Source organism: Musa acuminata, chromosome BXJ3-6 (assembly GCF_036884655.1).
Source record: "Musa acuminata AAA Group cultivar baxijiao chromosome BXJ3-6, Cavendish_Baxijiao_AAA, whole genome shotgun sequence".
Lineage (NCBI taxonomy): Eukaryota > Viridiplantae > Streptophyta > Magnoliopsida > Zingiberales > Musaceae > Musa > Musa acuminata.
This window is the reverse complement of record NC_088354.1, coordinates 34,124,254-34,138,926: the sequence shown is the minus strand read 5'-3', so window position 1 is coordinate 34,138,926 and position 14,673 is coordinate 34,124,254. Positions and strand designations below refer to the sequence as shown.

The 14,673-nt window shown below is 39.1% G+C and overlaps 1 protein-coding gene across 1 annotated transcript; it reads left to right on the top strand.

Annotated features, from left to right (window-relative positions):
- Positions 1-5,675: 5,675 nt before the first annotated feature.
- On the top strand, positions 5,676-10,274 carry LOC135641862 (auxin-responsive protein IAA21-like). Its single transcript, XM_065157641.1, has 5 exons — positions 5,676-6,576; positions 7,776-8,002; positions 8,729-8,870; positions 9,328-9,389; positions 9,856-10,274. The coding sequence occupies exons 1-5, from the start codon at positions 6,209-6,211 to the stop codon at positions 9,891-9,893; spliced, it is 837 nt and encodes a 278-aa protein (XP_065013713.1). The 5' UTR covers positions 5,676-6,208; the 3' UTR covers positions 9,894-10,274.
- Positions 10,275-14,673: the final 4,399 nt, after the last annotated feature.

The following is a 14,673-nucleotide window of genomic DNA, read 5'->3' as shown; positions in this document are numbered from 1 at the left end:
GGATTGTGTCTCTACCAACAACATCACATGCGACATTATTGCCCATCAAAACAATTCCACCATTACAAGATTCATATGTGGAAAACAAATCCCTATTGGGACACGTGATAAGAACAACCCGAATCTAAAATCCATTCATTTTTAGACATCGTCCTGTCATCAGTAGCAAAGAAAATATTTTCAACATTCTCATCAGATGTTACACTAGCTTTTGCGGACTCAATAGTTTTCTCAACAAGTTTTCCCTTTTGCTTTAATTTATTTTTCAATTTAAAGCAATCAATCTTAATGTGCCCCATTTTATGACAATATATGCATTCCAAATTTCTATGTCTGGGTTTAGATCTAGATTTAGATCTACTACTGTCAAATTCTCTTTTATCCATTCTATCCCTGACAACCAGACCTTCAGCCTGATTCTCTCTACTTTCCACAGTGATATCTCTATCTATCTGCTCCTTAGATTTCAGTGCAGATTTAATTTCTTGATACGAAACTATTTCTTTTCCATAAATCAAAGTATCACGAAAATGCTTAAAAGATTGGGAAAGAGAACACAAGAGTAACAAAGCCTTATCCTCATCATCAATTTTTGCATCTATATTCTCCAAATCCATAACCAAAGAATCAAACTTATCAAGATGTGAGAGTATAGATGTACCTTCAATCATCCGAAGCATATACAGTCTCTGCTTCAAGTAGAGACGATTCTCCACTGTCCTCTTCATGTACAAGACTTTAAGCTTGTCCCACATGCTCTTAATCGTAGTCTCCATAGCTACCTCCCGTAAAACCTCGTAAGAGAGATTTAGAATGATGCTTGATCGGGCCTTCTTATCCATACCCGCAAGCTCTTCTTTTGACATATCATCTGGAATGCTCTCGGCTCCCTGTAGTACCAAATCAACTCCGTCTTGAACCAGAATGACCTCCATCTTGAGTTACCACAAGCCGAAGTTGACATTTCTGTCGAATTTCTCGATAACGATCTTTGTTATTGTCATTGTTGCTAAAAGATCCTGAAACCAGGCTCTGATACCAATTTGTTAGAGCTAGCCTCAGGATATTTACCAAAGGATAATTTTGGCAACCCAACAAAGATAATAAAACGGAAGAATAAAAGAAGCGACAAGAACACCAGATTTACGTGGTTCGGTCAATTGACTTTGACCTACATCCACGGACTAAAGAGGAGCAAATCACTACTATAAAAGAGACTATTACAAATGCCTTAGGAAGATGTTCCTAGGCCATAAAACACCCGAAAATACTAAACAAGAAAAACCTCAACTATAAGCCCAAACTATTTAACTGAGTGTGGACTTAAACTCAAAGCAAACACTTAGGTTTTTCTTGTGGTGCCACTTATGGTGCATCTGACTTCAAAGCCCAGACCCTTATTTATAGTTCCAATACGAGACAACAAGTCTGATTTTCCCGATGTGGGACTATGGGACTTGCCAAACTAACACTTCTCTAAACAATAACATTATGTTATTCACATTCTCTAAGTTTTATACTTCTGATTATTTTCTATGTTGGTGAACTCATGCATCGTTATCGAGGAGTCAACACGGCTTGATCTATGAGTCGATGTCCATAGTTGGTGTTCGGGGATGCGTCTCTTGATTGATTGAAAGAAGCGCTGAGGTCGAGCTGGATCAGGCATTAGGATGACCATGTCTCTAATGAGGGATTGAGCTAGTTCGAGGGTGGTCGTGTTCCTATACACAGGCCTTGGTCGGGAGATTCTTGACTTGGGCCTCTCATAGATTAAGTCAATGATTTTTTTTCTTCTGTTCTTCGTCCCTTGGTTAGATGCCGATTAAAGACTTGTATACTATTGTTCGAGGATCGATTGTATGCAGATTTAGCGTGGCGATCGATCCCCCCGAGTGACGAGTTCGTACATTCGTGTGGTTGCCATCCAGTAAGCATGGAACGACACTATGTGACGCTGTCTCGAGCTTTTCGGAATGGGACTTGCCGAGGGGGTGCTTCCCTGTACCGACTCCGGCTCGGCACAAAGGTAACCCTTGTACTAAATTTGCAAGGGGGTGACGTGGCATGGATGGCGACGTGACCGAGATACGAAATATGCCTTATCATTGTGTTTTCTAAAAACTGAAAATTCTGGTTCTTCCTATCAATTTCATAATATAACTGCACCTTCATTTTCCTATCAAATATATACTATGTTTTAGAAGACGCAAAAGCCAATGTCATTTCTAAAGGTACACATGCTCATGCATGTGAAGACAATATGCTTCAGCTTGCAAGACTCTCAAATTAATACTGCCACCTTTGTTCCGAACTTTTAACGTCCGATCGCATGCAAGTCTCCCAGTAATCACATCATCTGTGCGATACCAACGTGAGATTCTTGAGCTTGTTCATGCTACGCCCAGCTCGTCGCTTGGCCTCCGAACCCATCGACTCAATGCGAGGCCTCGCAGCGGAGTAGGCTCCGACCGTGCAGCTGAGCCCCTTCCAAAGAAGCAGCACCAGTCCCAGCTGCAGGTTGGCTTTGAACGAACCTATCAACCACGAGAACAGAAGCAGCGTATCGTATGCATCGGCGGCAGCGATCACGAGGAAGAGAATATAGGAGGCGAGGAGGAAGGTTATGAGGAGAAGAATGATGAACAGCAGGAGAACGCAGGAGATGACGGCGCCATGGAGAAGGGCCAGGAGGAGAAGCTCCAGGTTAGGCGCCATTGGCCCAGAAGACGCAGTAAGCTGGGAACTGCAGAATGAGGAAAAAGGATATTATATGAGGACATGACAAGATGCATGGAGTGCCTTGTACTCAAATCTTGCAATTCAAGATGCTTTTGTTCTGTGGTATATGCATGGAGACCCATTGCAGTTACCCAGCTTTTATGATAGCCTCACAGCTGCATTGATTTGAGGCTAACTAAGCTAAATCTCAGGCATTTGATCAACTTGTATCGTTTTCAAAGATTAAATGGAATATAATTACTGTTTGTGACAGTACCTTAGTCCATCTAATTGGATGCCTTCTCTCGCTGGTAAACAAAATGGAGTATCTGGAATGGCTTGATCAAGAGAAGACTGCAAAGGAAGCAATACCATCCTTGTAGGAAAATTGGGAGAGTATGTTCTAATATATCATGCCAAGATATTAATCTTCAGTGGAATCTTCAATGTCCAAATATTAATAACCTTGTGAGCGAAGTATCAAATTAGTAATTGCTTGTTCTCTCTTGTTCTCCAAAATTATCCCCCATTTTCTGGCAATTCTTCTTAATCCTGTGTTCCACATTCCTCCTTCCTTTTAGAATCTTTTATGTCCAACTCATTAATAGGTTTACTCTATATTTTCCTCAAATAAAAAGAAGAAGAACTTCTTCTCTGAGTTGCTTGGAACTCGATGACTAGTAAGTAAATCCTCTGACTTGCACGTTTGGTTTGGTTCTGAAGATAAAATCAAGTCAATATTAATTAATCTTTCATTTCAATCTTTATAAATGAAATATGGGATTCTCTCTTTTTCACTTTAATGTCTCGTAGTAACACTACCAGTCATCCGAGTTTGGACATTTGCGCTAGTCAACGGTGGTAATCCGAGACTTTTGTGCGTGACAATGATCGGACGTGAACTGGTCAGCGAGTGTAGTCGCAAGACATGACTCTTGCAGTAGAGCTGCCAAAACACAAATCAGAAACTCTTCAACGGATAGCAAAGTCAAACCAAGTAATTCCTGCGAGAAGAAGACAAATCAAGAGAAGAATATTTTGATCCGAAAGCAAAGTGAAAATTATCTGCCAATCAATTTCATCATCTTTTAATGTGGTGGCAGCGCGGAGTGTTTACTATATGCACCCACAGCAATCCTTATTTACTCACTTGGTTGATGTGTTCTTCCTCGTGATTTCACCTTAACTTCTCTGTGTCATCAATAAGAAAGATGCTCGAGATTGCCACAATGGTTGTCTGCTACTTGTGGTGTAAGTCCTCTTCCATGTAAAGGAAACGACAGAGACAAATGGGGGCATCCTGTCCCATCCTTCTTGCAGAAACAAGGATCTGACGTTCATCAGTTACTGTGCACCCTCTTTCTGCAAACTCTTCAATGCTCATTTTGATAGAATCTTTCACGACTTTATTCCTTCGGAACGGTGCAGAGAGACATTTAGCTGGTTATGTCCCTGCTCGCTGGGGATGTGAGATAGAAGCTTTTGCAGGAACGAGCTGAAGCAAGGAACAGCAATGGCAAATTACTGCAAGTAGTAGAGCAGGGCACATGCAGAGGCACCCAAGTCATTGTAGCTGAAGCCACTCTCCGGAATCGGCAGCCTGTAAAAGAGGGCTATCTTTCTTTCGAGGGTTGACCGAAATAGGTGGAAGATGGAGACTCATCGCTGTGTCGAAGCCATCGGTTGCCCGGAGCACCGAACCACTCTTCCCACCATTTGTTCATGCTTGGTGCTCGGACAATGACTGACATCAAGGAGAAGGGATGGGCAACACTGATGTATGACTTCAGATCCTCTCGGTCTTTTACCGGTCGTTGGTCCCTCTGCACTCCTCGTCGTGTTCCTTTCAAGAGGCAGCTATGAGAGTTTCAGTTCCGGCAAATTATGCGAAGCTAAAGATAATCGCACGCAGATCATCTGAACGAAGCTAAATTTCTGCTGCATTGGAGGTTCCTATGTTGATCGATTTGTCCCAAAAGATTCTTTGGGGTTGACCAGTGAGACAACCGTGACCTGTGGACCATGGCGACAGCCACCTGATCCTGGATGATGGTGATGGGTGGCCCGTCATGATTTGTTCTGCACTTTTGAAGGCCCTCAGTGGCGGATTCTCGCAATGTGCAGTTCTAATTGATGGTGTTGCCACTGCAAAATTCGCTGTGTTAATCTCGACTATTTTATGGTGGTTGTCATTTGGGGCCACGGGGAGGCGGAGCTGCAGGCAAAATGACAGGAACAGACTGGAGGCAGCAGCGAGGGGATCCATTTCCAAGCTACGCCAAAGATCCTGCTGCCCCTGCGCGGCTGATCACCATCCCTCACCTTCCTGCTTCGCCATTTCGGCGACCACGATACCAGCGTTTGTGTCCACTAAGGGAGGACATGAATCGAACACTTCATCTGCGTTTCAATTCCGAAGTCAAGTTGGGGGGAAAAATTCCAGTGATATGACGAGAAAAACACAAAGAAAACCAGAAAAATGGCGAGATTCTGGGCACGCATGGGGGGGCTTTCCGCAAACGGCGAGCCGTTCGGTGAGGTGAGGCGATCGATGCTTCCAAAACATAATAATGACGGATGATGCAGGCGTGGGGCTGTGCCGTGTATGGGGGGGTGAGACTCGCAGGTCGTGTCGCCGTCTCCACCCCCACCCTCTCTCTCTTCCCGACCCCTCGCTCGTATAATACATGCAAGGCACAGACGACACACTCTGTAAAGATGTATTTTTAATGGTTTTCCTTCTCTTTTCTTGACCTTGTGGGTTGGTAGGTGTCGCTGTCGCTGCCAACATGACATGGTCGACCGCGGACAGAAACCCCGACTGCTACCGCCTCTCCCCCTCGTAATGGCTCTGCTGCCAAGAAGAGAGCAGCTCCCGCCACCGATGTGATCCCTCCCTCGCTCAGTCGTCGCTTATTTTAATGCAACTCTGGTCAAGCACGAGTGGCTCCCAGACTCCTAGTGGTAGTGCTCGTCTCTTCACCGAGAAGATGAGAGGGAATCAACAAGCAGTACCCATCAATTATCCTGAGAGATTGGGTTAGAAGTAGGGAGATTTGCAATTGGAGCGATATCTGCCATCCTGTCGGGAACTTTCAATCCGCTGTCGGTAGGTTTGCGGTCCCGATAGGTGAAGGCCTCACACACCCAACCATTAAAAACCATACAAATATCTCCTCCGCAAGTCACTTTGGCATTATACTTCTTATTTTCTGGTCTTGTGCTCCTCCTCTGTCTCCCCATGTTTGGAGCTCTTATCATTGCGTTGTAGAAGAATAAGTCGACCCAAAAGAGCTTCTTTTCTTGAGAGCTATACAAGTAGGAATCTTCCCCCGTTGGTCTCGAACCCACAGCTCGCTTCCTTCTTTTCTTCTTCTTCCTTCACCGTTTCCTGTTCAAGCGTCGATCCTGTCTCCTTTTGCTCTCAGAAATCGCAGTGAACAGAAGGTAGAGAGAGAGAGAGAGAGAGAGAGAGAGAGAGATCTCGATGACACCGCCATTGGAGCACGATTACATAGGCCTCTCGGAGGGCCCCGATAAGCTCTCCTCCGCCAACCTCAAGGACACGGAGCTCCGGCTTGGGCTCCCGGGTTCCGACTCCCCCGAGAGGGTCGATGGAGGAGGGACCGGCCTGACGCTTGGGCTCCCTAAGAACTTCGTCTCCGGCTCCAAGAGGGGGTTCTCGGACGCCATCGACGAGCCGCGGGAGTGGGGGCTCACAGGAGTCAACAGATCTGAGGTGGAACAGGGGAAGGGCGGGGTTTCCTTCTCGGCGAAGGGTGAGAACGCTGGTGGAAAGCCGCCGACCGAGGGGAAGGATGACGGCGGAGCGGCAAAGGTGGCGCCTTTGGCGAAGTAAGTCTCTCTATTCATGTTAACTGCCTTGGTAGATAGGTGTGAAGCAAGAAATTCTTCTATTCGCACATTTTAAAGTTATTTTTGTTCTTCTGTGGACTTTTCGGGGTGAGATATTAATGGTGAAGTTTGCAACGCAAAGTTTGAACTTTTATCTGTCCAGCTTAGATGGAGGTGAAAGTTGATAATGCTGGAACCAATCTGAAATCCTGTTCATTCCGTTGTTTTCTCTTATATTCATGTTTGTATTTTTGCTAATTATTTGGTATGCCAACTGCTTTGATCTAGTGGTTAAGAACTTGTCATTGATTAGTGGCATCTTTTCACATGTTGCAGCTTTGATCACGCAGATATGGATATGTGAATGCCGGTATAGAACATAATACTTATGATTTCCCATGGTGAATTTATCATGTAGTACTTGAGTATTTGGACCAGTCCCGAAACCAAAAGGAAATCTAGTTCTTTAATTTCTTGCTCATCAGTCAAGTGAGCCTCGAAGGAGCAAGTTTGGTGTAGGATTTTGAACCGTCACGTTTAATAGAGTTTAAATCAAGATAAGCAGCTCCCACTGTAATGATGTACTCCAGAAAATTTTCTTTTGACAACTAGATCTATAGGCACCATCCATTTTGTTTTGTTTTGGCGCATCGGTAAGAAATGGTAAATGGAGTTCTCGACTGCATTGTTTAATAGTTATGTTGAAAGATGCCAATCATATAGTTGTCTTATGTTCAAGTGCTACTCTCCTGATTTTGGGTGGAGAGCATTAAGACTTGTATCTTCTGTAACTCTGCAGCTCAACTCCTTCCGATGCATACAAAATTTCTTCCCTGTTTCCTTTGTGAATTAAAAGTGATGCCTGGGAATGCTTTGATTTCCTATCTTCTTATAAAATCTGTCCTTACCAGTGGTGCTAAAATTGTAGTCTTTTTTGTTTCTTTTCGCAGATCTGAAGATTGTTTCCAGTTGAACTTTTTTACATTGTTCTATTCAGTTCTTTGCTATGTGACATCTAAAACATGAATCATTTATGCAGGCCTATCTGTCCATGTAGTGCAATTTTAAGTTGCATTTGTTTTCCTGTTGCTTGTCCCCATTTTTGACAAGAAGTTGATTCCTTTTCTCGTTCATCAGCGTTATATGTAGAGCCACATCCTTCCTTCATCAGGAATGCCTGAGCATTTTGTATGTGACAGGGCACAAGTTGTTGGTTGGCCACCCATCCGGAGTTACAGAAGGAATACAATGGCAAACCCAAGTAAGAACAAGGAGGATGCGGAAGGTAAACAAGGGGTGGACTGCCTCTATATTAAGGTCAGCATGGATGGAGCTCCATATCTCAGAAAAGTTGACCTAAAAACATATGCCAATTACAAAGATCTCTCACTGGCTCTTGCGAAAATGTTTACCTGCTTTACCATTGGTAAGCTCTTTTGTTTGTCACACACATGGACTTCCTTTTTACATATTTTGTGATTTCCTGGGAAGAATTGTGTGCAAGCATGACAAATTTACTGCTTATTCTGTCACCAACTATTGGATCTCAGTTGTGTATCCTGTGCAGGAAATTCCTTGATCCATGGCCGATACGAATGATGTAATACAATACTTCTAGAATATGTAGTCAGGGTTTCACATAACAGTTTGATCGGCTAGCCTGGTGGGGACCTTTTGTTCTCATCCTACCATCCAATGGTTGTGTGATGCCTGGAGCATTATGCCTTGAGAGTTCCCTAATGTTTCTCCTGTTAAAAATACAATGATGCCCTACTAAAGAGAACAAGAATCCTATTACGTGAAAACAGTACTTTCAATATTTGAAAGAAAGTTTCTTTCACCTTAGAGATATTGATGACATTTAGTATTGTCTTTAAAAGATAATTTACATTGTTTGATTACCCTTGCTTCTTCATGATGTTAGACACTAATTAATTGAGTTCTCTCAAGGAACTCCGCCTGTTCTTTATTTTCTATCCTTAAATCACTACTAGTAAATATAAGATTGCTCAAACATTATAATTTATTCTATGTAAGGCTTTGTATTTATGTACTATTTAATTACTTTTGACATATCCAATTCAAGGACTATTAAAGAAAAATATTTTTGATGCAAGGAGATGTTTACTTATTTCTGTACATGTGGTTTCAGGTCAGTGTGGTGCACATGGAATGTCGAGCAGAGAGACATTAACTGAGGGTCGAGTGATGGATCTTCTTCAAGGGTCCGAATATGTTCTTACCTATGAGGACAAGGACAGTGATTGGATGCTTGTCGGTGATGTTCCTTGGGAGTAAGTAAAATATCAGACTTATGAACTGCCTAGTTGTTGTAAATGATGAAAGGGCAGTAAAATTTTACCACAAATGTAATTATGCTCTTCCCTTTCATTTTTATTGTTAGTGTAACAGCAGGCTAAGATTTGGATACAAAAACATAAACCCCTCATGGTATCTTACCAGCACCATGATTCAACCTCATCTAAAAGATAACAATTTTAAAGTGGGAACAAGTTTTGTGGTTTGGTAGATTGGGAAGGGCCTTTCGCCGACTCTAATGTTTAATATCTATGCAGATTGGAAGCATTTTCATGCATGAGTGAGATGCAAAATATGTAGGTCTAGAAGTTTTTTTTTTTGGTCTAAACTGCACCATCTCGATTTATCGGCTGTCATAGTTCAATTTCTGCATTTTTACTAGTGATGCTACATTCTCATATAGCAACTGATTATATGTATTTGCCATTGCAGCATGTTTACTGATTCTTGTAGGAGGCTAAGGATTATGAAGGGTTCAGATGCAATTGGAATCGGTATGTGAGACTATCACTTAGCCCTCATCTATGTTTGGTTGCTATTAAGCTCTTTGCAGGTACTTAATTGATAAATGGATCCACCCTCTGCTGGGTTAGCTGACAACTAATTGTTGAACTCGAAAAAAACTGTCTGATACTTGATCGTTGTGTCCCCACATCCATGTAATATCAAATGCATTATATTTCTAAGAACGGCAGGTATCACATGAAACAATATTGGCAAAACTCTAATTGCGACTTTAAAAGAATTCTACATAAATGGCACGGTGCTTTTTTGAAGACTTTTCAATATATAAAGCATCCATAGACTTCCTTTTTTAACATGAAGCATCACATTTAACGAAACAATCGATTTAAGCTGAAGATCCCGATGTTAGCAAATGTTCTTTGCTGACAAAATTCTGTTTTTGAGCATCATCTTGTCAGTAATATGTGTTTAATAGTCTATGTACACTTGTTGCAGCCCCAAGGGCCATGGAGAAGTCCAAGAGCCAGAATTAGCGGTGTTTGAAGTTTGAAGTTTCCATTTGAGCGCATGCGGACCAAATGGCTGCAGTTGACCTGAAGTAAAATGAAAGCTACATGTGTCTATGTGTTATGTTTTGTTATCTTGTGGTCTGTTACATTGGAGTTAAGCATCAAGTTGACTTCATAGTAGTGTTGTTTGGTCATTGTATCTGTTTCCTGTCAAATACATGTAAGTTCTAGGAGTGTGGTTGTCATTTTCGACTTGTATGGTTTGAGCTTCCCTTTTATGTCACATAGGAAGGTTTTTAGTTGTGAATCGTCCAATTCTATACACTCAGTTTCTGAGATGACTATAACCTACCGGTATACGATATACAAGGTGAAAGCTCAAGCTTAATGCATTGATGATTTCAATCGATGTCTTTGGCATGTTTTTGTTGTAATTAGATGATTTGCAATGTTCATGGTGTTCTTGGGGTAAAAGCCCTCAATCAGCAAGTTCAGTGTGTGAATCTGGATCCTTTTTTCGGTAGGTCATAGGGTTAAACTCTTGCTATGATGTGAAGTTATGTACTAATTACTTTTATTTTTCTTTCAATTATCTCACGTTATTAATTTTTATATATTTTTAATTATTTTATATTATTAGTTAGCTAATTTTTAACATCTAAAACTAGTATAAATAAAGGTTTCTTTTAAACCTACATAATTATTAAGAAATAATATTTTTCAAGTATCGTAAAGATCTTCTTCCAATTGATTTTTCTCGTCCCCCTTATAAGTTTAGTATGCTAGAATTTTTTCTAACAGTATTTTTTAAATTTTATTTTCGTTAGTTTGTAGTTAGAAAATTAAGAAATATGTTCTCCACTTGTGATTTTATGTATCCGAAACTTAATTTGCTAAATACAATCATATAGTCTATCAAGATGAGGTTTAGTGGCAATAATGACAGTAATGATGATGATGTTATCGATGATGATAGTGGCAATTTCGTTATAAAGGCAATGGCAACAACCTCAATAATAATGATCGGAGAGTGCTAGCCCTATGGGAAGCATAAGAAGAGGTGCATGTATAGCTCAACCTCGATATTTTAGCCAATGTAGTATTATCCGCCTTCAACACCTAATAGTATATGATGATGACTTAGAAGATGACAATAAAAGATACCAAAGACAAAGAAAGGCATCGATATATACATGACAGAAAATAAAACAACTTCTCAAAGGAAGATTCCTACCCTAGACTATGAATAACTATTGTTCCAATAATATTAAACTACATCCAAGGCACTTGATCTATAACCGAGTATACTGATTAATTCTTACGTCTTTCAGCTAATTGTAACTTATCAGAGTCAAAAAACCAATAGACAACAAGGTGTGTCAATGGACTAAAATTTGTAATTAAAGATAAAATACCTTTAACTCTTATATAGATAGTAGATGAAACTCACAATATAACATTGAAGACTGAAATATTGTTGACTCAACGTCTAATTGCTACCTAGTAATTCTCTACTTCGACAACACGATCTACTTTTAACAAAAAGAAATAAGTTATGACTGAGTCAATACAACTTACAAATCAAGGCACAAATACCAAAGGAGCAACATGGCAAGCTAAGCATATTTCGACTACCACAAATAATCCATATGCTCGACCTTTGGATAATAAGTGTTCTAAATGTGGGGAGCCTAGTCATCGCTCCAACGAGTGTCATACTCATAAAATCGTCAACGTTGCTTATCACAATAATGACTTTGAAGAAGAAGAGATGCCCAAAATGATGCGATTAATGATATTAACATTGCTAAAACAATAGATAAAGAAGGGGAACACGTTACATGTGTTGTAAAAAGATTATTACTCACTCTAAGAAAATATTTCATTCTCGATGTAATATTAATAATAAATTATGTGCATTGATCATAGACAATGGAAACTATGACAATAGTGTATGTAAATCACTAGTGAGAAACTTAAAAGCTCATCCAATACCATATAAGCTAGGTTGGATTAAAGAATGCTCAATTATCACTATAAGATATATAGAATTCCTCTCTCAATTAAAAAAATCTACAAGGAGAAAGTTATATGTGAGACAGTTGACATGGATGCATCTCATGTGGTACTTGGAAAGCTATGATAGTATGATGTGAATACAACCCACATTGGAAGAAAGAATGTCTATATATTCTGATGGAATGGGAAAAGATTATCATTCTATCAACTAACAAAACGGGAGATGAATCCAATACTTCTAAAGTTGAGGGAAAGTCTTTATTATCCATTTTCAACTATGCGAAGGAATTTATTACTAGTTCTAATGAAATAAGAGTATAATATGTTCTTGTTAGGAATGGAGAAGAGTCATTTAAAACAAAGATTTCAAATGAACTAAAATTGATATTAGAAGAATTTAAAGAGATCACCCCTGAAGAGTTATTAGATGGACTTCCACCCGTAAGAGATATTGGGTACCAAATTAATTTAGTTCTAAGAGCAAGTCTATCAAATTTATCTCGCTATCGAATGAACCCAAAAAAGAATGAGATGCTAAGGGAGAAAGTGGAAGAGTTGATGCATAAGGAACGTATTCGAGAAAATATGAGCCCATGTACTATCTTGGCTTTGTTGACACCCAAAAAAGATGAAGTTGGAGGATATACATAGAGCCATCAACAAAATCATGGTTAGGTATTGCTTTCCTATACATCAATTAGAAAATATGTTGGATTAACTACAAGGCTCCAAGATATTCTCAAAGATAGATCTCCGTAGCAGATATCATCAAATTTACATAAGGCTTGGAGACAAATGAAAGACTATATTCAAGACAAATGCATTAAGTACATTTACGAGGCTTATAAATTAGGTATTAAATCATTCATTGCAAAATTGACAGTAGTCTACTTTGACGATATTTTAATGTATAGTCATAGTAGGAAAGAATATATGGACCATTTATAGTAAGTCCTAACTGTTTTGCAAGACAACAAGTTATATGTTAATTTGAAGAAATGACTTCTTAACAAATAGACTAATCTTTCTATGGTTCATTATGAGTGCTAATATGATTCATATAGACGAAGAAACGATTCATGCCATTTGAGAATGGCCTACCCCAAAGGTTGTTATAGAAGTGAGGAGCTTTCATGATCTTTCTATTTTCTACAAAGATTCATTAAGAACTTCAATAGTATTATTGCTCCTATCACTGAGTGTTTGAAGAAAGAAAAGTTTCTATAGACTGAGGCAATTGAGAAAAGCTTTGTTGAGATTAAGGAGAAGTTGACTACTACACCGGTGCTTGCATTACCAAGTGGTGTAAGTGGAATTGGGATTAGAACAGTACTTTCATAGGAAGGAAGACTAATTACAATTTTTTTTTTTTTTAGTGAGAAGCTAGTGAAGTATGCCAAAAGTGTCCTACTTATTAACAAGAGTTGTATGCTATAATACAAGCTTTATAGAATTAGAAATATCACTTAATCTGTTTATAATATATTCAAACTGTGAAGCCCTAAGGTATTTCAAGAACTAGAAACACTTAAACAAGATGCATGCAAGATAAGCTTCCTACATAGAGCAATTTGCCTATGTAATCAAACACAAGTCACTTCTAATCATGTTGCTGATGCTTTGAGTAAAAGAGCAACTTTACTGGTTTCTTTAAGTAATAAAAGTATAGGGTTTAAATGCCGGAAGGATTTGTATGCTGAAAACGAGGACTTCAGAGATGTCTGGGAGAAGTATTTGATAAGGTAACCTACGGGTGATTTTCATATCCATGATATTTACTTATTCAAAGAAAATAAATTATGCATTCCAAGAATGTCTTTATAAAAAAATATTATTCAATATTTATATGGAGGAGAACTTAGTGAACCTTTGGAGCGAGACAAAACAATAGCAAGGAGCCAGTCACAAAATATTGGTTTTGTAAGAAAATATTCGACTTGTTAAACTGCAAGGAGCTGGTCACAAAATATTGGTTTATATAAGTTTCAAAACATAAGATATTCAGGGGAAGTTATATATGGATTTTGTATTAAAATTGTCAAGAACTCCGAGGGAGTTGATTATGTGTTTGTGGTTTTGGATCGGTTCTCCAAGATGGCTCATTTCATATCATATCAAAAGACTTCATATATGATATATATTATTAAGTTATTCTTTTAAGAAGTCATGCGCCTATATGGGATACTAAAATCAATCACTTTTGATAGAGATTTTGAATTTCTAACTCATATTTGGTTGACTTTGTAGAAAAGATTTGATGCAAGTTTGAAGTTTGGCGGCATAACTCACCCACAAATTAATGGTCAGACGAAGGTAACTAATAGAACTCTGGAAAACTTGATTCATCACATTTGTGGTGACAAACTAAGACAATGAGATTTTACACTTGTACAAGCTAAATTTACCTATAACAACACAAGTCGTAGATCTATTATAGTATCATCATTCTTTGTTATTTACAAAAAAGTGTCGAAACATGTTCTGAATTTCGTTCACCTATCAAAGACTCATGGAATGAATGTAGTAGTTAATAACATGGTCGAGCAAGTATAATTAACCCAAGCTAAAGCGAAGAAGAAGTTGGAAGCTACTAATACTAAATACAAGGAAGCAATTAATAAGCACAAAAGAAAGAAAGTGTTCAAGAAAAAAGATATGATTATGATATATTTGTAAAAAGAGAAATTTCTCCTACATCATAAAGAAGAAGTATTGTCCTACATCATAAAGAAAATCAATAGTAATACATATGTAATTGATTTACCAAATGACTCGGGGATCTCAA

What these genes read in the sequence shown, in the direction of transcription:
- LOC135641862 (XM_065157641.1), top strand. Translation starts at nt 6,209, where the DNA reads ATGACACCGCCATTGGAGCACGATTACATAGGCCTCTCGGAGGGCCCC. An exon ending in AAGGTGGCGCCTTTGGCGAA is followed by an intron (nt 6,577 to 7,775) that starts GTAAGTCTCTCT and finishes TGTATGTGACAG; the next exon opens with GGCACAAGTTGTTGGTTGGC. An exon ending in TTCAGATGCAATTGGAATCG is followed by an intron (nt 9,390 to 9,855) that starts GTATGTGAGACT and finishes CACTTGTTGCAG; the next exon opens with CCCCAAGGGCCATGGAGAAG.